Source organism: Leishmania major, chromosome 2, assembly GCF_000002725.2.
Source record: "Leishmania major strain Friedlin complete genome, chromosome 2".
NCBI classification, from domain to species: Eukaryota; Euglenozoa; class Kinetoplastea; order Trypanosomatida; family Trypanosomatidae; genus Leishmania; species Leishmania major.
In genome coordinates, this window is record NC_007244.2 from 171605 (window position 1) to 195167 (window position 23563).

At 63.7% G+C, this 23563-nt stretch overlaps 7 protein-coding genes and 1 non-coding gene across 8 annotated transcripts; all 8 read right to left on the reverse strand.

Annotated features, from left to right (window-relative positions):
- Positions 1-1202: 1202 nt before the first annotated feature.
- On the reverse strand, positions 1203-2786 carry LMJF_02_0370 (putative proteasome regulatory non-ATPase subunit 6; the record flags this gene model as incomplete). The annotated part of the gene is made up of 1 exon (XM_003721595.1): positions 1203-2786. One exon carries the CDS (start codon positions 2784-2786, stop codon positions 1203-1205), a length of 1584 nt encoding a protein of 527 aa, XP_003721643.1.
- A 1126-nt stretch (positions 2787-3912) lies between these two features.
- On the reverse strand, positions 3913-5292 carry LMJF_02_0380 (putative FtsJ-like methyltransferase; the record flags this gene model as incomplete). Its single annotated transcript, XM_003721596.1, has 1 exon — positions 3913-5292. The coding sequence occupies one exon, from the start codon at positions 5290-5292 to the stop codon at positions 3913-3915; it is 1380 nt and encodes a 459-aa protein (XP_003721644.1).
- Positions 5293-6656: 1364 nt separating this feature from the next.
- Positions 6657-7115, reverse strand: LMJF_02_0390 (putative ubiquitin-conjugating enzyme e2; the record flags this gene model as incomplete). Its single annotated transcript, XM_003721597.1, has 1 exon — positions 6657-7115. The coding sequence occupies one exon, from the start codon at positions 7113-7115 to the stop codon at positions 6657-6659; it is 459 nt and encodes a 152-aa protein (XP_003721645.1).
- Positions 7116-7751: 636 nt separating this feature from the next.
- LMJF_02_0400 (hypothetical protein) lies at positions 7752-7919 on the reverse strand (the record flags this gene model as incomplete). The annotated part of the gene is made up of 1 exon (XM_003721598.1): positions 7752-7919. The coding sequence occupies one exon, from the start codon at positions 7917-7919 to the stop codon at positions 7752-7754; it is 168 nt and encodes a 55-aa protein (XP_003721646.1).
- A 722-nt stretch (positions 7920-8641) lies between these two features.
- LMJF_02_0410 (putative RNA-editing complex protein MP81) lies at positions 8642-11611 on the reverse strand (the record flags this gene model as incomplete). Its single annotated transcript, XM_003721599.1, has 1 exon — positions 8642-11611. The coding sequence occupies one exon, from the start codon at positions 11609-11611 to the stop codon at positions 8642-8644; it is 2970 nt and encodes a 989-aa protein (XP_003721647.1).
- Positions 11612-14230: 2619 nt separating this feature from the next.
- On the reverse strand, positions 14231-17233 carry LMJF_02_0420 (conserved hypothetical protein; the record flags this gene model as incomplete). The annotated part of the gene is made up of 1 exon (XM_003721600.1): positions 14231-17233. One exon carries the CDS (start codon positions 17231-17233, stop codon positions 14231-14233), a length of 3003 nt encoding a protein of 1000 aa, XP_003721648.1.
- Positions 17234-19020: 1787 nt separating this feature from the next.
- On the reverse strand, positions 19021-19998 carry LMJF_02_ncRNA1. Its single transcript, XR_002460057.1, has one exon. It is a non-coding gene (non-coding RNA).
- Positions 19999-21131: 1133 nt separating this feature from the next.
- On the reverse strand, positions 21132-22244 carry LMJF_02_0430 (putative serine peptidase, Clan S-, family S54; the record flags this gene model as incomplete). The annotated part of the gene is made up of 1 exon (XM_003721601.1): positions 21132-22244. The coding sequence occupies one exon, from the start codon at positions 22242-22244 to the stop codon at positions 21132-21134; it is 1113 nt and encodes a 370-aa protein (XP_003721649.1).
- Between the last annotated feature and the right edge of the window lie 1319 nt (positions 22245-23563).

A 23563-nucleotide genomic window follows, 5' to 3' on the forward strand; every position in this document is an offset into this window, starting at 1 on the left:
CGTACAGATATGGAGCACGACATTGGAAGAGGAGTACCGCGACGCAACCCGTCGTGCGCCACCGCCCACAAAACACAAAGAGGGACACACACACACACACACACAGAGAGATATAGAGAGAGAGAAGAAGCGCGCAGAGCCCGACAGCCTGCGCACAACAACAACGATAGGCCGATGTGCACGCGCAGAGAACGAAGGGCGGAGCACATGATGGCTGCAGCGCGGGCAAGAGCGGCAACGTCTCTCTGAGATCGGCAACCTAGCGTAATGCGTGCAGTCCGTGATGCAGGTGAAAGAGACGTCGTGATGGGAGTGGGCAGCAGCAATGTCGTCAATGTGCTGACGCGTGTGCCGAGTAGTGGCGCCACCCCGGCCCCCCAACCACCACCACCACCACCCTCGGGAAGGAGGGTGATGGATCAACACAGACACACGCATGCGTCGTGAGTGACCTGAGCAGCATTGCCCCCTCCCCACGGGTCTCCCCACACGTTCCCACCGGCCAGCACACGCCTTACCCTTACATTACATCATCTATCACAGCCACCACCACTGCCACCACCCACCACTTCCCGCACGCCTGCCATGGCGTGCGGCATAGATAAAAAGGAAGGAGGAGAAACGAGGGCCCCACAGGCTCTCTGCGCCGCACGCGCACACGCACACGCACACGGCATCCCGCAACCACGCACACATCAAGAACGCAGACACTGACGCCACACAGCCACAGCACCCACTGGCACATCCTTGCGCGCACGCACACACACACACACACAGGCGCGACCGTCCAAGACAGATTGGGACCCGTGACCGCGTCGAGCACCACGGCACACGCCGCCACCGGCACAGGGGAATGCAGAGCATATAAGAAATACAGAGGGGGAGAGAAAGATGCGTACGCACACGCATACCTTTTAAGGGGGCAGTGCGTCGGCGCGTCTTCCCTCCTTCCCTCCCTCGCTGTGTCTGTGTGTGTGTGTGTGTGTGTGTGTGTGTGTGTGTCTGTGTGTGTGTGTGTGTGTGTGTGTGTGTGTGTGTGTGTGTGTGTGTGTGTGTGTACGCACATGTAAAAGGAGAAGACGCGCGAAGACGCCAGCACCGCCCCCGACCGCGCTACAAGCCTTCGCCGTCGCCTCGCTCCTTGCTGCCACAGGGCAGGGGTGGCGGAAGAGCAGCGCCCATTCGGCACATCGCGCCTCGGGTCACTTGCGCTTGTCGCCAGGCCTCTTCTGCTTGTTGCCACTGTCAGACTTTCCGCCTCGGTCGGCGGCGGCGTCCTTGCCGCTGCCGACGCCGCCCCGCTTGTTCGTCCGGTTCGCCTCCTCGTCCTCCTCCTTCGCCCTCGCGCCCTTGTGCTTGGCGATGTTCTCCTCGACGAGCCCATCGAACTTGCCATTGACCTTGTCGAAAAGTGCCGTGACGAGCGTGTTGTAGCACTCCAGCGCTGTGAGCGCGTCCTGGTAGAGCGTCGTCGGCGCCTGGTCCACCGCGGCGTCAGCGGCGTTGTCGTAGAACGCCTCGCTGCCGTCCTTTCCTGGCTTGGACGCCTCAGCGGCCTCGTCGTCGAAGACGATAAGACAGCGATGCTGCTGATCGACGATGCCGCGCAGCTTGCGATCGAGGATGAGCTGAGAAAGCTTCTGCTCCACCACCATGGCGTCCAGTCTCAGCAGGTTGCTCACGTAGGCGATCTGCACGCGGTTGTACGGCGACACCACCTTCAACAAGTGCCGCTCCAGCAGCGTGTTGTACATGTCATTGACCTGACGACGCACCACCTCGTCGGCGAGGAGGTTCGTGTCGTTGCTGCCGCCGGCGCCGGACTCCTCCGCCTCGGCACGGCACTTGGACAGGATGCTGTTGAAGAGATGCGTGTCCTGCTTGTTGTAGGCGTCTGCGATGCCGCGCAGCGCATCCATGTCGGTGCCCTTATACTCCAGCACGCTCTTCGACGAGAGAAGCGTCGCAAGCTCGTCGGGGCTGTCCGTAGAGATCTTCGACAGGATCATGTAGCGAAGCGAGCGGCGCGCCTGACGTGCCTGATCGCCGAGCTGGTGGAACCCCTCAAAGGCTTCGTATAGGTAAGAGTACGCGGTCTTGTTATCCTTCTCCTCCGCGTGCAGCACGCCGGACTGGAGGTCGATCTCCGCCTGCGAGAGAGGCGGGCAGTAGATGCTGTTCGCCGTCGTGCGCGCCGAGACGAGTGCCGCCCTGGCCTTCTGGATATCCATGACGGCGTAGTAGAGCTTGCTCTCCAGGAGGTAGATGTCGAGCAGCAGCGTACGGTCGTCCAAGCGGCGCACCTCCTTGAGCAGCGCGCTCAGCGACGCCAGAGCGTCGCTCTTGCGGTTCTCGGCGAACAGAATCTCCACGTAGCGGAGCTGCAGGCGGTGGCGCAGGAAGGTGCGACGCTCCTTGCGCGCCCAGTGTACGGTCTCGAGACACACCTCCTCCTGCTGCTTCAGCGGCACGCCGCACTGCACAATGTGCTCGAAGAGTTTGCGCACCATCTTCGTCGTCTTCGCCTTCGGCAGCACCTGGAAGAACGGCCGCACATCCGAGAGCAGCTGGATGGCGGCCTCGCCGTCCTTGGTGACCGTCAGCAGCTCCGCCAGCCGGTATACCGCCTGCTCCTTGGCACGGATCGCGTCTCCGTCATCCACCGCAACGTCTGTCGTGACGATCGACTGCAGCAGCTCGCGCGCCGTCGCGCGGTCGCCCCTGCCGTAGTGGTCCTCGGCCTCCTCGAGGGTGTGGGCGCAGTCCACGGAGCCGCCGGAGATCATGACGGCGGCCTTTCTTTGCGCTGTGCGAGCGGAGGCGTTGGGAGGGTGATGGGGGGAGGGAGGGAGGGAGGGAGGAGCGTGCGGGCACCTCAGACGTCGCGCAAGACACGCTGAAAAAAGTCCTCTGGCTCTACCCGGGTCGCCCGGACGCAGCACTTCGCCCGCTCCGGATGCGCGCACGTCGCCTGCTTTAGGTGTGCGGTGTATGGGCCCTCGACGCAGACTGTCGCGGCAGCGCGGTTCTGGAAAGATGCTCCTCGGTGAGGCACAGGAGCGAGCAGCGCAGGGCGGCACACAAGAGGAGAAGCGGGGAAGGGGGTATGCACCACACGAGCCCTGCAATGCCAGCGAAGGGTTTGGCACGCGCGCACGAGAGAGCGAGAGGCTGGTGATACGGTTTCACGTAAAGTACACTGCCGGAGACGTACACCAACGCGGAGGCGTGACTCTGTCGGAGAATGCGGTGCTGTGCGGGGGAGGCCAACGATGAGGAGTGAAAGGAAAACAAAACAAGGAAGGAGGGGGAGGCGGGGAGGGCCGCAGCCGTAGCCGAATCTTTCACGTGGTGCGCAAGCGGAGCAAGCCGAGATGGGGGGGGGGGGTGCAGAGAGGTGGCCAGTAGCAGTGAGGGGCAAGGCATCCCCTTCAGGAACGCGACGGAGCAGAGAATGGGAAGGAGGAGAAGGAGACAGAGGGGGGGGGGGGGGCAGACGGCTTGCTGATGCATGAGTGCGGCCTTTGCCTCAGCGAGGGGTGGCATGCCGGCCGCCCTTGCCCTCTCTGCCGCCGTGTAGAAACGTGCTAGTGCGTGTGCGTGTGTGTCTGTCGGAGAAGACGGGGTGAGGAGTGTCGCGTTAGGGTGCGAGGCGGGGGGAGGATGCCTCCCCGCACACACGCACCCACACACACACACGCACCCACACAGACACGCACACGCACGCCAGGATGGAGGCCTGGATTGAGTTCTGTGTTGTGTGCTGCTGTTATCAGGTCTTTCACTTAAGGTATGTGCGAGCGGACCTCCTCATCCGCGACGCATGCGCCCCACCGAGCCTTCCTTAGCCGGGAAGAGAAGACAGACGCACGCGCCGGCCAGGGTAGAGGGGTAGGAGGAGGAGGTGACACCTCACTGCTGCTCTTCTCCGCCGGTGCTGCTGTCGCGACCTGCTATAGCCGTCGGCGACTCCACGCGAATCTTTTTCTTCTGCGACGCGTCCGCCTCTGTGTCACGACCATCGGCGACCCCTGCCAACTGTGACGGCGAAGCAGCGGCAGCGGCCAAGTACGGTGCCTGCAGCGGCGGCTGCACCGGCTCCAGCACATCGGCATCCTCATCCCTGTCGTAGCACATGTCCGCATCAAAGCCTGAAAGGTCGCCGCAGGAGAGGAACGGGGCCAGGACTCCGTCCGCGAGCGTGCACGATGTGCGCTGGTTGTGGTGCGCCACGTCGTGCACTGTTGCCGCTGCGGCGGCGCCACCATCCGACGCGTGTGAAAAAGACGCAGTTGTATCGTAGCAGTACAACGGCGCCTCCGGCGTGAAGCCGCTGGCGCGGAGTGGGCCGCCGCTCCCGATTGCCGTCTCGCTCCGCTCTCCCTTCACACCCTCTTCATTATCAGCCTCTACGCGTGAGCCGCAGCCGGCGCTCGCCGAGGCCGCACCCCTCGAGCAGCCGGTAGTGGCAGAGGAAGCCGCAGCAGGCGCAGCAGCGCCGACGAAGCGAGGTACGTACCCGAGCGGCATGCGAAAGCCCTGGCAGAGGAGGAAGCTCTCCATGGACGCGTTGCGTGAGGACTTGGGCTTCACGACGCGCACCTGCTGAAAGAAGAGTTGACTTTTCGCGACGAGGAAGGCAGTGTTGGGGCCGCGGAATATCTTCGTCAGGAAGCAGCCACCGGCCCGTAGCACGAACGTGGTGATGTGCAGCGCCGCCAGCAGCAGGTGGTGCTGCAGGTACTCGTCCAGCTCGTGCATACCCGTCACATCGGGGGCACCGTCGCAGAGGACGATGTCCGCCTTCCGCGGTGACGCACCGAGCGCGGGAGAAGGAGCAGAGGAAGAGAAAGAGCTGCTGGCAGGCTGCGGCTGCTGCTGCTCGTCATCGGTGCGCACCACCCCAGTCGATGTCGGCGCGTTCAGAAGTCGAATAATCTCCCTCGCGGTCACCTCGCTCGTTATGTCCCCCTGAAGAAGTGTGACCCCGTCGATGGGGGCCATCTCTTGCAGGTCCACCGCCACCACGCGCGGCGTCTGCGCCGGCAGAGAGTCCCCCTCCGAAGCAGCAGTGAGGTTCGCGCTGATCATCTTAAAGTGCTGGGCAAGCACCTGCGACCAGCTGCCGGGCGCGGCACACAGGTCCACCGCCCCGGTGCGGATCTCGGCCGGGTCGAGAATGTTGAACTCCTCATGGATCTGGAGCAGCTTGTACGCGCTGCGAGCACGGTAGCCCTCCTCCTTGGCCTTGCGGTAGTAGATATCGCGCTTGTCCTTAGATGCACGACCCATTCTCTCTCTCTCTCTCTCTCTGAGCGCAGTCGGTGACTGTCGGCGTCGCTGTGTCGTGGTGTGGTGTGTGGTGTGGTGTGTGTGTGTGGTGTGTGGTGTGGTGTGGTGTGGTGTGTGGTGTGTGAGATGAAGGCACCTTCGAGGAGGGGAGAGATGGACTCCCGTCGCCTACACCTACAAGCGTACAAAGTCGGTGGGCCACACGCCTCGCTATGGCAGCCACGCCGCCACCGGCCGGAGACGGTCAGGACAGGAGCGAAGAGCGGATGGTGCGTGCAGGGGAGAGAACACACAGAAACGAGTCGCAGCGGAGGTGAGAACGTCGCCGAGGGGTGTGGATAAGGTCACAATGATGGTGATGATGAGCGGAGTCGCCGTGCACACGCACACGCGCACACGCGCGCGCACGTGCGGCGAACACATGGGGAAAGGCCTGTGGGGGGAGGTGCGAGCGTGTAACGGTGCGCGACGGGCATTGAAGGCGATGCACCCAGGAATAGACTCAGCTGCAGGAGGGAAGGTCGGGATGGGCAGAGGGACACCGCAGACAAACCTTTGAGGAGAGCAACGGACAGAGGGGGACGAAACAGCAGCAGCAGCTCAAGAGCGCCTCCGGCCCTCACCGCAGTCCCCGCGGGCGACCTCGCTTCCACGACGTCTCTCGGTATCCATCGTCTCTCTGCAAGTCACGCCCCCCCCCCCACTCCCCCCTCTAACATGCGTCGATGTCCGTCTACTCCGCTGCTGCCTCCACATCGTGGGTGCCTTCGCTTGCTCCCTTTAGTTGTTTGTCTTCCATCGATGTTAGCTTGGTTGTCTTCAATCAGACAAGGAGGGGTGCTGCCAGTGAGAGCAGGGGACGTGAGAAGGCGGTGGCGAGAAGGGCAAAGCCGGGATAGAGGCCAACACTATCCCCCACGCAGACCCCGTGAGCGTCTGTGTGTGTGTGCGGTGGAGGGCGGAGAGGGCGGGAAGGCCAAGCGCATAGACGTGTGCTGCTGGCAACCCACCCAACCAACCACCCTCCCTCCCGGTACTCCACCGCACACCGGCCCTGAAGGCGTTTCTGCCGCTCGCTCGCTCGCTCACTCTCCTGCTGGAACGCCAACATGCACCCCACATCCTTCCTGAAGCTCAACGGCAGTGGTCCGCCCCCTCGCCCCTGACCTCCTCTACGACTGCTTACGTGAAATGCAGCCATCGAGGTAGACGACAGGGAGGGAGACGAAGTGCGTCTCCACACAAGCAAGCGCTCGACGCATAGCATAAAACCAACACAGAAGAACCCCGCCTGCCGCGCCCAAGCCCCGCACACGCACGCACACGCACAGTCTTCGCAACCTTTCTCTCGCCTACAGCGTACGCTAGCCTTTCCAATGATGCCTCTGCACCTCCTCGCGCACGCGCGCCTCATACTCCTTGATGTCGCGCATGTAAACCTTGTACGGCTCCTCCTGCGCGGGGTCCTTGATGTTGGGGTGGTCCAGCAACTCCTGGATGGCCAGCAGTATCTGCTTTATGGTGATGTTCGGGCGCCAGTCCTTCTCCTCGTTAAGGATCGAGAGGCAGACGGTGCCGCTTGGGTACACGTTGGGGTGGAAGAGCACTGGTGTGAAGACGCACTTGGGGGGCTTTGTGGGGTAGTCCTCCGTAAAGTTCAGGCGGAGGCGGAACTCGCCGCCCTCCCACGGCGTGCCGGGCTTCCCGGGGATGCCCGCCTCCCAGTGAAGCAGGTCCAGCCCAGCCGGTAGGGCGGCGGCGGCGGAGTCCCTCGCCGCAGTAGCGCCCGCCCCGGACGTCGCACTCGAGGGAGAGACAGTCATCGAGGATGATGAGGCGGTCGCATTGCTGGATGCCGAACCGGAGGCCGTGTGCAGCGTCAGCTGCGCTCCCTCACGCGTGTGCTTCACACCACTGACGTGGCAGCTGCCTGGGGCAATCTCGAGCGGCTTGGCCCAAAAACCAAACGGACGATCTTTCCGCCAAGCTCTGCGCTCCTCGCGCAGGCGTGACTGCGCCAGTGATAGTCCTGACATGGTGTGAGGCCGTTGGGGGGGAGGGGGGGGGGGGCGACAGAGAGGGAGTGCCCCCCACACACACACTTACACCCTGCGTCCTGTAGGCGTGCGGTGCGTGTGCTCGGGTGATGGCGACGCCCCCGAACAGAAACGAGAAGGTGCACCGGAAGCTGGGAGGATGTGAAGATGTGTGTCTGTACGCGTGTGTGTGGAAAGAGAGAGAGAGCCGGAGAGCCGGAGAGCCGGAGAGCCGGAGAGCCGGGATGGAGAAAGGCCCGTGCGCACCTTCTCGCTACGTTGCGCCGCTGCGGCTGCCCTCAACCGACCCACACCGCTCCCTCCTTACGATCCCACGTGACAGCGGCGTGAGCAGCGCAGGCGTATCGGGTGGAAGAGACGTCTGTCTGTGTGTGTGTGTGTGTGTGTGTGTGTGTGTGCAGCTTAGCGGGCCAGGGAGAGTTGCAAGAGAAGGGCGTTGAGCACAGGGAGAATAATCGCGCTGTGACAGAGCTTACTCGAAAAGCTGTGGAGGAAGAGAGAAATGAAGAGTTGCATGGGGCTCAGCAGCAGCAGCAACAGCATCCAGTAGAGAAGGGCACGTACGCACATCAAGCTGGTCCTTTCTGGCCATCATTGCTTTGGACCTCGGAATGAGGTCTGCGCACGCACACGCCTGCGCATACGTGGCGTCAAGCGCCACGGCAACAATCTCTCCTCGACCTTTACGCGTGCAACGGTGTTCCGAACTTATATATATATGTGTGTGTGTGTGTGTGTGCGCGCGTGCGTGTGAAGGGGGGAGAAGGGTATTCACGAGAGAGAGAGAGAGACGAGACGAGAAGACACGGCAACGCCGAGGTCGGCGCCTGCTCCCTCTTCACGCACTTGGCACGTGCTCGTGTGCCGTCCGGCGTGCCTTCCAATGCAGCGCGTTCTTATCATTCGAGCCTTAGCGGGCCCACCTTCACAACTGATCAACGCCGCCATGATGATCAGCGAGGCCAGGCACGTGCACACGAGCAACTAACATGAGCACAGAAACTCGCACGCCACCATCGACAGGGGGAAGGCGGAGGAGGAGAACGCATGCACGACGGAAGGGACGCGAAACACATCTGTTCCATTGGCGTGCACTCAGCGACAGCCGTCCCCATCAAGACCGGCATCCACACGACTCAGCACGAGCACGAGCACGAGCAGCAGCGGCACAACAGGGAATCGAGGCCGAAAAGAAGGGAGGGCGGAGAGGGGCTGAGAGAAGAACTTCGACAGAGGGGGAGGGGAGAGAGGCAACATGTACATCCTCAAACACGTCGATAAGCAACGCCATGCTACGCCTCCAAGACACGCACGCAGCCAAGGGGCGGCACCACCTGCACATACGGGTACGCATGCGACCGTCGCGACACCGTGTCGACGTTGCGATTCAGACGCAGCGACCCGGCAACGAAAATGGTGGAGCCCAAACGGGCCTGCTGCTTCAGCAGCGCGACAGGGACGAGGTCGCCGACACAGCGCACAACGATCAGGTCCTCGTCCACGCCTGCGCCTTCGTCCTCTCCGTTGCCGGCGTCCACGTGGCTCCCCATCGCGTCTGCGGATGCAGAGCCCAACGACTCCGCAGAGGTGTTCCGCACTGCCAGAACGTACTGCAGAATGCGGGTCGCGCCAAGGAAGCCCTCCTGCACATCCCGCACCGTGCCGATCAGCACCGTGTTCACAGCCGATCGCACGTGCACCTGAGGGGCATCGGTGCCATCGGCAGTCGTGGCACCGATGGCGGACCCCGACGTGGGCGACCCACCCGCCGATGCGCCACCCACCGCGCCGTGAATCGCCGCGTTCGCGGCACCGTCCTTGCCGGCATCGCCGCCGACATGATTTGGGAGGTCGGCGCCGTCGCTCTCAATGGAGCTAAAGGACTCCGCAGCGGTGCTGTGCCGCTTGGGGCACATGACGCGGTACGCCTGCTGCACCGCCAGCAACTCGGCTCGCGCTAGCAGCTGTTGGTGCCTGGCAACGCGGTAGAGGAACTGCCAGTCCGCCTCGGAGAGGGTGTCGCCCCCGTCTCTGCCAGTGCAGCCATCGTCATCGTCGAGTGCAGCCGCTGCCTCGTCATCCCCGCCACAGTAGCCGGCGTGCTTCGACTGCAAGTGGTCTTCGAGGGAGTCCAGTAGTCGGAAGCGCGGCACCCGCTCGGCGTACCAGCTCCACGCCTCAACATCCGCAACCAAGGGTTCGTCCTCGAGGGAGCCTGAGGGGGGCACACCCTCTACTGGCCTCGACGTGGAGGCGCCTGCAGTCGCGGCCGACGTTTCCCCTGCAGCAGTAGAAGCGGCCCCCTTCGTACCAGACCTCGGATGTGGGCTGGCTCCTTGAACGTCACCGTATACACCGGCAGTCGGCGCCGCGGAGGTGGCTGCCTCGCTGCCTGCTACCAATGACGGGGGCAGCAGCGGCGCCATGATTTTCATCAAGTCTGGCAAGGCGCGTCGCTGGCACAGCGGACACGCGTACGGCCTCGCTGCCCACCGCGACAGCCACTCCATCTCCTTCGTGGCCGGGGAAGAGACAGCGTCGTCAGCGGTGCTACCGTCTGCCGCACCCGACTGCGCCGCGGCGGCCACCTCAGCCGCCTGACCCTCGAGGTCGATGAAGGGGTTGATCGGCTCCTTTTCCAACTCCATCAGCACAGCGTTTGGGCTGTCGCCGAACGGGTTCGGGTAGTGGCGGCTGAGCTCCGCTACAGACAACTCCTGCGCCGTCGGTGCCGCCCCAAGAGTCCCACCGCCGATGCCGCCGCCGGCGGCCGCGGCATCGGCGCCGCCAGCACCGAGCGTGCCATCGGCGTTGCGCCGCTGCGTTGGGAGCAGCCGGGGGGCCATCGTGGATGGCGAAAACACCGAAAACAGAGACGAAGGCCGACGCTTGATGCCTGGCGCGGCGCCATCTGGCGTGGCTCGCACAGCGGCCCGCTCCACCGCCGCCTCCAGCTCAGCGCGGTTGTCGGCGACGCCCTCCACGATGAGCACACTGGGGATGAAACAGCGCCCTTGGCAGCTGTCGTAACGCCGCTTCGGGTGTTGCAAACGGTCGGCTCGTGTTGTGGGAAGGTCAGACGGCTTCACGATGTCATCTCGCGCCAGCGCCACGTCGTCCCAGACGGCATCGAGGAGTTCGTCGATAAGATCGTCCGACGGGCGGTCAACTCGTGGTGTCGCGCGGTAGCTAGCAGCGAGATCAAAGGCGGAGGGCTTGACAGTGCTCGAGGCGCAGGCGACGCCCTTGGCGGTCGCGACTTCAGCGCTCGCCTCCACCCCCTTCGCCTTCGCTGCTGCTTTCATTGGCAAAGAACTTGTCACGCGGGCAGCAGCGGCCGTCCTGGTGGCCGTCGTGGTGGCCGCCACGACGACGGCCTTCTCCTCGTATCCGATAATCTCACCAGGCCCCGGACCCTCCACCACAACTGCAGCGGCGCTGACGCCGCTGCAGTTGCCGCGCGGCTCGTGGCGCTGCTGCACGTGCTCCTCTGCGGCCTCGCGTCGCCTAAACGGGCGACTGCACGCACTGCAGTGGTACAGCATTGACGGGACCACCGGCATGCGTACGGCAACTGTCTGTACTTCCGCACGCATGCTGCTTGTAGTAGTGGTGGTGCCTTCCGCGAAGCTCGCCTCTCCCGTTGACGCTGTCACGGAAAACGGTGCAGACGGAGGCACACGGGGGACGGCGTCGCTTGCGCCCGGGGCGGCTGCTTCTGCTGCCGCCCGCCTTTGCTCTGGAATCCTTAGCGAGCGCGTGCCGGTCGTGGAGAAGGGCGGCGGGTCGTGGGTGGGGCGGTAGGCAAGGCACGACGGCTCCACTATGAGCTCCGCATCCGTCGTGCTGCCGCCGCCGCTGGCGCCTCGGCCGCGCTTGTTCTGCACTGCCGTCATCGCCGCTAGTCGCTCCCGCTGTGCCGATGGGTAGATGGGCTCCGGCACGGCGGGCGGGCCGACGTTCGGGAAGGAGGGCGCGAGCTGCGGTGGCACGTTGAGCCACACGCCGTGTTTGTAGTGCGCCTCCTCGAGGAGGGCAAGATGCACGTCGACATCGGACAAGATAAACGTCTCGTAGAAGCAGAGCTCGGAGCTCACGCCGTGCGACGACCGCTGCTGCGGCGCTGTCGCAGCACCGTCACCTCTGCTAGGAGGAGCTGGTGCACTGCCGTCACGGACACCGCTACTGCCGAAGCCGCCGTTTGCGGTGCCAGAGGGACGAGTCGATGGTGTGCTGAGTTGTCGAAGGACGGCGGTGTGCATGAATGCCGAACGAACCGGGTGCACAACGTGGCGCCACCGGCCGCACACGGGCAGCGACGTCAGCGAGGGACGCGAAGAGCGTCGGATCGGCAGCATTGATCTCCCTTTGCAAGTGTGTGTGTGTGTGTGTGTGTGTGTGTGTGTGTAAGAGAGTGCAACACGGAAGGGCACAAACGGAGAGCAGCGGAGAATGTAATAGGCATCCAAGAAGAGGGAAGACGTGTAAGGCAAGCAAAGGCGTGTAGAGCGTACGCGACTTCTCGCGAGCGCGAGCGCGCACGCCATCCCCCGCCCTCCTTTCGTCTCCGCCTCTCTTGCCCGCCATCCTCCTCGATCTGCGCGCGCGGGTGTGCGCGCGTGGCGAAGAGCAGGAGAGAACAGAGCGCCCACACGCACAGCACAACCATGTGGGTTGTTTTACGTGTCTCGCCTCACCTTACGCGAACACCCGTCGCACACATGTGTCGGGTGCAGCATGCGGTGGGCCCCCCCCTCCCCCCCTCCGCCCCCTTCTCTGTCCCGTCGTGCTTTTCGATTGCCATGTGCTGTTGTTGTTGCTCAGGCGGGTTACCTTTAGGAAGACATCGTTAGAAGCGAGCCTTATCGCTGCGTGGCCCAGCACGCGTCGCACAACGCACGCCGGCGCGACACGCAACGATGCGCCCCTAAGAAAGAGAATAAGTGCCCCGTCTACCGCAGAGGCAGACAAGCACACGGGCAGCACCCACCCCACGCCCTGACAATGAAGGACACGGCAACAGCAGCAGCAGCAGCAGCAGCACACACAGAGAGAGAAAAGTGTAGTGCAACGTGAAGGGCCTTCCCCACGCACCCCCCCCTCGTATTACCGGCGGTCCGAAACAAAACCTAAACAAGAAGAGCAACCCTCTGCCCATGAGACCTTCCAGCACGCCCGTGAACGCGCACACGAGCACCTTCATCTCCACCTCCACACAAGCACACACATGAGACATATCATCAGCAGTGGTTCAACCTCTCGCCGATACGAGAGACGGAGATGCAAGCACCAGCACGTACGCCGATGAAGTGCAGGCGATGTCTAGGTGCGCACCCATCGGGTGCGCTTCATCGCCGCGGTAAGGATAACGTCCTCAGCGAGATGCGAACGAGTAGACCTCACGCGAAGGGGGGCGGCGGCGGGAAGGTGCCGTCCTGCCCACCTCAAGGATGGAGAGGCACATGGGGTCGATGAGGAACGAAAAGCAAAACACAGCAGCGACTTCCCCTCCCCCTTCCCCAAACCCCACACTCGCACACACAAAACCCCCTTCATCCCGCCATCATGTCCTCCCGCGTCGCCGAAAACCAGCTGCGCTGTCGCTTGCACGTCTTTGTGGGAGGGAGGGGTGGACGTTCCGCTGCTCTCCGCGTCGCCCCGACTCGCTTCAGCGCGCGCGCCTCCGTCATGCGAAAACACGAACGCAGCTTAAGGTATGCGTACATGTCTATGGAAGCACACAATGATGCGCACTCGTGCCTGCCTCTGCGGCTCGCGTTCGGCGGCGAGGATGTGAGGCGAGGGCATGCCTACGAGCCCTATCCGTGAGCAAGGCAATGCTGCTGCTGCGCTTCGGCGGATGTGAGCTCTCTTGCCACAACTGCATGCGAGGGCGGAAGGAAAGAGGTGGGGCAGTCGCATGGGCGGCAGCATAGAAAGAATGGCATGCGAAGGGAGAAGGCCGGCGGCGACAGTGAGGCGGGAAGCCCTCAAACGACAGCCACAGAAACACAGAACAAGCGGGGCGGCGGCCGCCGCCGCGGGGATTCGACCTCGCGACTGTCCTACTAGCGTGAGGAGAGTACCCGTTCACGGACAGAGAAGTGGCTGGCCGACGGTGGTGGCCGACCAGACCACTCCGCCACAGCGGAGGAGGGGCGTGGAGTGTGGTGTGGAGGCAACAGAGAGCCATGCCAGCGGCCAACGCGCACACGCGAGCCAGCAGACCGCCCCCCCCTCCCCCGCCGCCGCCGTGCGCCAGTGCCGCGATGCGTAAACCGCGCGAGCGGGCACTGGGTCCGACTCTCACAGCCGCCACGGCTCTGTCTGTCGGAACCAGCGATGGTGGGGTGGGGGCAGGTGTAGGTGGCCCGTGCACACCATCCGTGGATGGTGTACCTGCTGCCGTCGCAGGTGAGTTCGCTGGACTGGTGCTGACCGATCCCGACGTAGCCCGCATCCGGCTGCCGGGGGTTGCAGACAACGGCGCAGCTCCGGCGCCAGCGAGTAGTGGAGACGAGGAAGTCAACTTCCAAGGCGTGCATCGAGCCACGAAACAGCCAAGCACCCCATCCTGCGTCCGCCCCTCCACAACCCTCCGCGATGGTTGTTGTGCCCCCCCCCAGCAGCTTCGCCTTGCCGCCCTTCCCGGTGATAGGCCAAGGGCAGGACGCCGTTATGCTGGCCACGGTCCCCGCGAGCCTAGCGCCGCCCCCGGCACAACTCGCGAAGTCAGCCACCCGTGGCGTCAACGATGGCATCGGCGGCTACGGCGGACGCGAGGCGTTCCGGCATACGTGCGCCATAGATGCAGTGGCCGTCGCGTCACTGCCAGCGGTGCCCGGCCACACAAAGGCGGGGTCACGTCTGCCGCTCGGGCCTCACATCGGCACGGATATCGGCGACACTGACGCTGTGCCGAGCTCCTGCGACCCTCCGTGGCCCCCAAAGCTGGACGCCGTTGTCTTGGGCGCTGAGCACCCGTCCGGTGCATGCGTCACCACCGACGGCGGCAGCGGCTGCAACGGCTCTGCGCCGTCCACCTCATTCCGCGCCGGTGCCGGCGCCCACGACGCGGCGATGTTCAGCGGCGCACATGTCATCTGCTGTGCCCGCAGTCCGCGCAGCAGCGTCGAGCCGATGAGCAGCAGCGCCACCACGTAGAGGTAGGCAGCGAGGAAGTCCGGCACCGCATGCGGGTACACCGTGATGATGGGCAGTGCAACAAACAAGCCGATGCACAGGATGACGTGCATGCGCCACTCGGCGCGGTCCTGTCGCGTCGACTCCGAAATCTGCTGCAGGTGGAATGGCGTCTGCGGCGCCATCATGCGGAAGTAGTACAGAAACTCGTGCAGATCCGTGATGCCCGAGAACTTGTGGCTCTTGATGGCCGGCATCTTGCGTTCTGTCGCAGGGACCTCCCAGGAGAAGTCGAGCACCGGCTCGCGGGCCCAGATGCCGTGGTAGCCGTACAGGGCGGCGAAGCGGACGCTACTCAGGTCTGTCGCGGTCACCACCGGCTCGATGATGCTCTCGTACACTGTGATAAGCCGCTCGTCCGTGAGCACGTAGAGCCGCCCGCAGCTGCGGACGACCACGACGAGCAGCAGCGCAAAGCCAAGCACAACGACCAGGCCGCACGCCGCCACGGCCGTTGAGCCGCTCAGTCTCACAATAGCGAAGGTCTTGTCGCTCACCGAGGACAGCATCAGCATCCAGATGCCAAAGAGGAGGCCCGCGAGCAAGTCCAGCAGTAGCCACTTGTTCTCCATCAGCACGCTGCGCAGCCGCGGCTCGGAGTACCACGTGATGAGCTCATCCCTGAAGAGGGTCGCCTTGAGAGCCTTGCGGTACTGCGGAGAGAGAAAGTCGGAGTTAAGCAGCTGCGCCGTCTCGGCCCGCTTCTGACGAGCCACTCTATCGGGCAGCGTCGTCGCGAGCGGCATCGGCGTAGCGGCCGCTGCACTCGTCGCAACGGTCGCCGAAGCGGATCCAGTAGCCGCAGCTGCAGCCGGAGATGTTTGGGCATCGAAAGAGAACGCGGACGCTGCCATGACACCCGCCGTGTCGGTGCTCCCCACGGCCGCAGCCGCAACTGCTGACGGCAGCGGCGTTGGGTGCTGCGGCAGACGCGTCCGCTGCAATGGTAAGGACAAGCACGACGGCATAGACGCCGTAGGCGTTGCCGCGGTGGCATCCACGTCGGCCCTCGTCACGGGTGTCATGGGGGCGCCCGCAGCAGCCACAGCGCTGGTGGCAGCGGCGGTGGCTGTTGTGACCACTGTAGTGCCCGCATCTCCGCCGTACGCGCCAGAGCCCGCCATGGCGGCAGTCATGGGTGTGCACATCGCCGACAAAGCACCGCCAACCCTCGTCAGGGTGGCTGGTGCGAGGTGCATCGATGCAATTTGCGCACGGTACTTCTTCAGCTCCGGGATCTGGTCGAGCAACGACCGTCCACGCAGCCGGAGTGCCAATCTCAGGTATGTGGTGCTGGCCATGTTGCGTCGCGCGTCGTTCAAGAGCTGCAGTTTCGCGTTCCGCGAGTGCAGTGGCGAAGGCATGCTCTCCCTTTCCACCTCGGATGCGCTACCAGTGATGGACGCGGCGCCGGCGGCTGCCGACGGCAACCGCGAGGTGGGCCGTCGGTGCCGCGCGGCGGGCCACACCTCCTCATTCGCCTCGCGCTCCTCCTCCGTCTCGACGTAGAAGAGCGGCGCGCGGCGATGGTGACGCACAACATACCAGACGAAGCCGCCGAAGGAAAGGTACGCCACGACGAGCACCTCGGCAAAGTAAGCGTCCGCGAACCACGGCTTCAGCGACACGGCGAAGCTGAGGACAATGACGATGGACGAGCTGAGGAGGACCAGAGAGACGGGCACGAAGGCGAAGCGGGCGACGTTGCACCAAAAACAGACGTTGCCCGGGCCGAGAGGGACGGGATGGCGGCATCGGCAGATGGGGCAGTAGCCGGTTGCCGCTGTCGTCGTCACGATAGACGCGGCGCGATGGAGAAGGGCATGCTGCCCCTGCTGCTGCTGCTGCTGCTGCCGCTGCGCGGTCGAGCTTGATGATACCCCCCCATCACCGTCATCACTGCCGCGCTCTCCGAAATCCTCGGTGCCGCCGTCGCGATCGAGAAACGGCGAGGCGGCGCTGTGCCCTCTCTGCACTGCGGACGGCAGAGTGATGTGTGGCACCGCGGCCGTGTCGCGGCAGTCGTCGACGATAGCCTCGGTGTCGCCGTCGTCGCCTGCCGGGTCAGGGGGCCTGTGCCGACCGGCGAGGAGGTCGGACAGGAACGGCTCGTACTTCCATGGCAGCTGGTGGATGGTCTGCATCCACGTGTACAGGAGGATGGAGAGAACAAACAAGATGCAGCCGAGCACAAGCGCAGCGATAGACGGCGCACGGCAGATGTAGATATTGTTCGTCGTCTTCGAGGCGGCGCAGAACATGTCGGGGCACACCGCGTTGAAGTTGCGCTCGCGAAAATCCTCGCAGAACTGCTCACGGAACGCGGCTACTTCATCTGGGGTGTGCTCCACCTCTGCGTCGCCAGCGCCGCCGGTAGCGAGGGTGGTTCGGTAGTAGGACAGCACCGTGCTGTTTATCTCCTTGCACGTCTGCGTGCTCTCGCACCAGCCGCACATCAGCGGCGGTGGCATGAGCCCATCGGTTTGGTCGAAGACACACTCGCTACAGCGGCTGATGTCCGCGCAGACGTTGAAGGCGTGTGCGACTGGGCTCGTGCCACTGAGGAGACGCAGGAAGACCATCACCACAGCCACCGTAGCCCCACATCGGCGCGACAGTCGCAGTCGACGATCCTCATCGCGGCGGAAGCCACCCCGACGCTTCACCGACGCCACCCCCATAGCGCTCCCTCGCACTCGTAGAGCCGAAACCCAGCAAGCGGGGCACAGCCTGGACACCCACACGACAGCCGAGCTGCGCTCCCGACAGAGCCCACGTGCGGCAGAGAAAGAAGAGAAGGAAGAGCCGCACGTTGTGGGAAAAAGTCTCGGCGAGGGGGTGTGTGATGAAGGATTCGAGGGGGGTCAGAAGAGGGGGAGGGGGGAACACAAGGCCGTCACACACACACACACGCACACACACACACACACACACAGAGAGAGAGAGAGAGAGAGACGAGTAAAGACGGAGAGAAGGGTGATAGAAATTTTGCAGTGCTGACAACGAGTGCACATGCGTCGCGTGCCGCGGCAGCGTTGTGGATGCAGCCCCCTTCCCCTTTTTGTTCGTTCGCTGGTTTTGTTTTACGTCAGCGTGCTGTTTCTGCGGTGATGGCGTCCTTACTTACGCATCGGCATTGCTTATCCCTGCCGTTGGGCAACGTTGAGAGCCAACGGAAACCGGCGTGGGAGTTGTCGGTGTTGCGTGCAGGCCGGATGACGCACAGAAGCGAAACCAAGGCCGGGCTAAACGAAACGAGGCGTAGTGTTCGAGCAGAGAAGTCGCGCAGAGGGAGGAGGGTTGCACGTACTCGCACAAGCGTTGAGACGTTGGAGTCGAGAAGGCACGCGTGGGCGATGTTTCCGTGCGCGTGGGTGTGCGTGTCGCCAGTGAGCGGGACTGAACCGCGTTGCCGCAGACGCGCATGAGGAAGAGGGGTTTAGGCGAAAGAGAGCCACGTCGATGACGATGAAGAGTCGACGACGGCGTCGCGAAGTAGGGATGTCGATGAGTCGAGCATAGGTGGGTGGGTGTGGCGCAGGCGTCGCGCATCGCGGATTGAAAGAGCAGCCTCACATGACCATCATCGTACAACGTCGCCTACGCGGCCGCACAGACACGTAGGCGAAGACACACACGCACACCGCTACACGCGCACTCAGCCGTCGTTGACGTCGACCCGCTCGTGAGCAAGATTCACGGACATGTCCCCTTTCTCTTCGCTGGTGTCACAGTTGCTGTTCGTCCGTGGGCTGCCATGTCCAGCTGCGGATGCGCGTGCCCTTCGGGCAGGAGGACACGCGACACGCAACACAAAGCCTGCATGCACGCATATAGTTGGTTACCAATCGCAGTAAACGGCACCTGCTCCTGCTGCACTCGGCCTTCTCGCCCCCTCCCCCTGCATCGTGTGGTGCATCACCGCTGTGCGTGCGCCACCAGCGCGGACGAGGTGAGGAGAGGGAAGCGACGGAGAGCGCCCGCCGTGTCTTGATGCCCAGCGCGCACGTGGAAGGGTAGGAGTCCATAAAACACACGCACGCACAGACAGGCAGAGGGAGAGTCGCGGCAGCGCCACGACAGTCACACGTATGCACATAACCAGATATTCCGACAAACGAAAAAAATAGGAGGAGGGGGGGGGGGGGTCACGGGCATCCCGTAGCTGGAAGAGGCAGAGGGCGCGCAGAAAGGGGGACTTGCACATGGAGGTCTACCCACGCATCTGACGCAAGTGCGTCGGATGAAGATCATGAGAAACACCTCCTGTGTGTGTGTGTCGGGATGTCTGTGTGTGCGTGTGTCTATGCGCCTACGTAAAACAAAAAAAAAATCATACCCATCCCTTCCAGCGCACCACTCAACCGCAACTCGTGTTGCAGCAGCCTCCGCTTGTCCGCACGCCTCTCGCGTCGCCGGCGACAGAGCTGATGCACGTACGCGAGAAGCTCACAGTCAACGAGGACGATCACCACCGTGACGCACACAGCGCCGGCGATGCAAGTAGTGTTCGCGCACTCGGAGGAAAGCATGAAGTGGTAGGCGCTCTGTGCTGCTTCCACGAGTACGGTGTCGGATACGACGCCCTGCCATCGGTCGTCATGGGAGTGGACAGGTTCGCCCCTCGACGTGGCGGGATCCGCGAGGTTGCCGACGCTACGAGGATGTCACAGGAATCCGCACCATCCGTCTCTGAGGCTGCTAGAATCCCTGTCGTGCTGCGAGCGTGGCGCTGTGCAGCTCCCATGGCTGGTGCGCCTGCCAAATCCAGAGCTACACCAGTGCTGGCGACTTCTCCCGACGCGGTGCGTGCCTGCGTCGTGGAAGACTTGGACGACGAAGACGGCAGCTTCATGAACAAAATCCTTGATAGACCGCTCAGCGTCAAGTGGGCGAACACACACACACACACCTCGTGCCTGTACGCGCTCAAGTAGTCCTTGCGTGTTAGCACCTTCAGCAGGGCCTGCCGTACGCTTGGAAAGGTGTCATCCCTCTGCAGACTCCACAGAAAGGGTTGGGCGGGTTGCCGAGCGGTAAGGTCGGCAGCAACGGACGACGTATATGAGCTCAGTGTGGCGGCCACCGCAGTAAGTCCGCGTGCCCGACGCCTGCCAGCGGCACTCGAGCTCATCATATCGCGTGTTTCACGCGTTCCTGGGCCTTCTGTCGCTCGGTTGCCGTCAGTCCTCGACAGCGCCAAGGTCGAACCATGGTTGCAAGTCTCAGGGGCAAGGTGGCTGGAAACACCGGGACGGGGATCCGCAGCAGTTGCGACGGCAGCATCGTGTGCCGCCACAGACACCTGCGCTGACTTGCCCGCTACCCGTGTAGCGCCGACCGGTGCTGCGAGCGCGGCCGTCAACGCCGACTCGCGGAACGAAATGCATACTTGGAAGCTAACCCCCAAGCAGCTCCGGGTTCGCGTAAAAGAGTTTCCGAACATCGGTAATGGTTACGTTCCCCACGCACACGCACAGCGGCAGACTGGAGGACGCCGCCGTTTCGGCGGCGTCCTCCTCCCCCCCCTCCCGTCCCAAGCGGCGGATACTCCGCAACGTTATAGTCGCTGCGGTGAACTGCGCCAGTACCACCGGGAGCCGCTCCAGCATCGCAGCACGCACCCCCCGCCGCCGTTTTCGGCGATTATCCGTTCCGCATCAGCGCGCAGTGGGGTGCTAAGCAGCTTGTGGTATGGATTCGTCGGAGCTACGGCGTAGTAGCGAGACACCTTGCTGTCGAAGACGGTTGTGTACGTGCATAACACACGAGTCACCTTCGCTGTGTGATCGCTGTCGGCCGCAGAGGCGGACATCGTGATCGTGATGAGGAGGAAAGGGGGAGAGAAGACAACGACACAGACTTACCCAACGCAATGCGCTGTCGATCCACCGGGTGGAGCACCACCTGCGGAGCTGCGCAGCGCTCGAGCACCGGTATTCGCGGCTTCTGCTGGTCTGTGTGTTGTCAGTGAGTCGAGTTCGCCACGGCGAGCACGCCGGGGATCAGCGGCGGCACCCAAATCGATGCGTGTGTGTGTGTGTGTGTGTGTGTGTGTCGAGCGAAGCAGGCGAAAAGGAGGAGAAGGGCAGAGAAGCGGTGGCACGACAGTGACGACGTTGCGCAGAGCAGATACGCCGCATGGAGAAGGCAGAGGTGAGAGGGGAGGGAGGGAAGGGAGGGAGGCCGGCAACTGTGCGGGTGTGCGGACGACGTCGGCACACGTAATCACATGCCGACAGCACCGACGACAACACACAAAGGAGTGTTTTGGGGAAGAGAGGGGGGGGTGGGGTGCCGACTTCTTCGTGAAGGGTGTCCCATGTCGTGGTGGTTCTCTCTTCCCTCGACGTCTCCGCAGGGCGCGTCGCCGCCCTCCGCCGCAGAGGCACAAGTCGGCAGGGACGGAGAGCCGACCACCGCCGCCGGAGGGCGAGGAGGAGGGCGAGGAGGAGGGTAGGGGGGAGCACGGAGAAACGGTTGAAGTGTGTACGCCCAGGGTGCACTACACACCCGTCTAGACGGCGACGAAGCGGGAGCTGGTGGTGGGGAGGGCGGAGAGCCTCGGCACCCGCCGACCTAGAAACGCGAGCGTGCATACACGTGTGTTTGTAGGCCCGGCCTCGGCAGCCACGGGGCGGCACGGCGACGGCTTTGTGCGAGGCGCAGGCGCCGGCACTTCCGCACCCACAGCCAGCAGTAGCCCATGCCCAAACCCACCGCGAAGCCACCCACGTGTGCGGCGTGGCCGACGGTCTGGACAGGCATCACTATGCGCCACGTCGACTGCAGCGCACGCCGCTCTGCCTCCGCCGCGTAGTCCGTGGCGCCGAGGCCCGGCGCCAGCAGTGCGATGTAGTGGTTGATGAGGTCCTTGGTCAGCAAGAGAGCCTCCGGCACCACGAGGCAGAACGCGGTGATGGACCGGCCGTAATAGGCGGCGCTGAACCCGGAGAGGGCGCAGATGCCCGCACTCGCCCCACACATGAGCATCGCATTGTTCACTGCCTCCTGCGCCGACACGGCCAAGGTGCTGTTGCACGCCTCCGCGCGCTGCCGGAGCGCTTCGGCGACCCGGCTAAGTGATGTCAGGATGCACCCATCAGCAGCGCCCCATGTGGTGTTTCGCTTCGCATCGGCAACAGCGGCAGCAGCCCGCGCAGCGCACTGGCGACGCAGCGCCAGCTTAAAGCTGTTGTAGAGCATCTGGCAGCACAGTCCACCGGTGGCACCGCCGACGGCCCACACGGCGAACGCGCCGGCCGAGCGGACGCACGCCTGCACGCGGCTACGCTGCCCCAAAATGGTGCGCATCTCCCACACCATTCTCTGGGCGGCAGAGCTCCCCGCAGCACCTCTAGACCCACTCGGCTCCTCGTCGTCCCGTGAAGTAACCCGCCGGCGAGCCACCGCACCCTCCGCGGCGGTGTCCGCCACGTCGCCGAACTCAGCAAGAGTCGCGGCGAAGGAGAAGACGTTGCTGAGAAAGTGCTTCGACGAGATGTGCACGAACAGGTGCGTGAGCACCCTAGCAGGTCGCTCGGTAAAGAGGTCGACGCTGAAGCCGTAGCGCATCACGCGCTCAGCGCAGTCTGCATCCGTTGGCCAGCGCCCGCTAGAGCAGTGGACGGTGAGGAGCACGAGAATCGGGGAGAAGTGTATGGCCGCGCATATTGGATCGACACGCACCATGAGGAACACGGCACTGGAAAGTGTGCAGCTGCGCGTGGCGGAGTATAGGGTGGTGTAGCTCCAAGATGCGCGGAAGGGGTCACCGGAAGGCGGAGAGACAGACAGACAGACATAGAAGTGTGCGTCACCAGAGAAGAGGCTCGTGAGGGAGCCGCATCCGTCCAGCCCCTGCAGACACTCACCCACCCACACACACACACACACATATAAAGGGCACATGCACACGCATACGTGAACGCGGCCGTCTCTTCCACGAATGCCACGGTGGTGATGGCGTGAGCAGGGGGGGGGGTGGAAGAGGGAAGGCGAGAAGGGCAAGTTCGACAGCGGTGAGGCGCGTCTCAGCTGTTCGTTCTCGCTGGAGCGTGACTGCTCGAGAGGGCAAGAGAAAGAGTGTACGCATGCGAAGAGTGTGTGTGCGTGCACAGCAACCCCATCACCCTTTCACGCACGCTGCACGCGCGCCCCCTCTCTCCCCTCTCCCCTCCAACTTACTTCTCCACAAAATCGTCGCCAGCGGGTCCATCCATCCTCGCTCAACGCCCCTTCGCCCGCAGCAGCCGCTGCCACCGTGCCGCGCGTGCGTTAATGTACGTCAAGAACGGCACATCAGCTTCTGCGACCCGCGAGAAGCGTCGATGACCGAGCGCGACGCTCGGTGAGGGTGTCACGAGTGGCTCGGCCAGACGACGTACCAAGCCAGGGGAGAGAGGGGAGGGAGCGGTGGACGGCCGAAAGCACAAAGACAGATAGAAAGAGCTCTAAGCGATGTAGCACCAAGCACGCCCACAGACACACACACACACACACACATGTGGCAGACGTGCACTGACACCTGCACTGCGGTGCGCGCCTGAGCATCTCGTCTCCCAAAGGGGAGGGGCGTGAGAGAGAGACACGCATGGCACACTACTGGGCCGAGGGCGGAGGAGAAGAGAAACGAAACAAGCAGAGGGTGCCGCCTCAGCCGTTAAGAATGCAACGTCTTTGCGCGCTGACTGCCACGCGCACGCACTTGCCATCGTCACGCACCAGAACCGTGCGCCCCGAGAAAGAACGGAGATGGACGGCTGACAACCACAAGCTGGACCAGAGCCGAGCACGCGCGTGATCAGCGCCTCTCCCTCACCGCACCCCCTCAGACGGACGCACTCCTTGCCAAAGAAGGTGTATCCTCGTACAAGGAGAGGAAACCTCAACGGACACACTTTTAGGTGCTCCGAAAAATACGCTAACACAGGAGAGGGCGGAGCAGCACTTCCAACCACCACGGAGACGGGGGGGGGGGGGTTGTGCGCAGGCCCCGATGTATCCTCCAT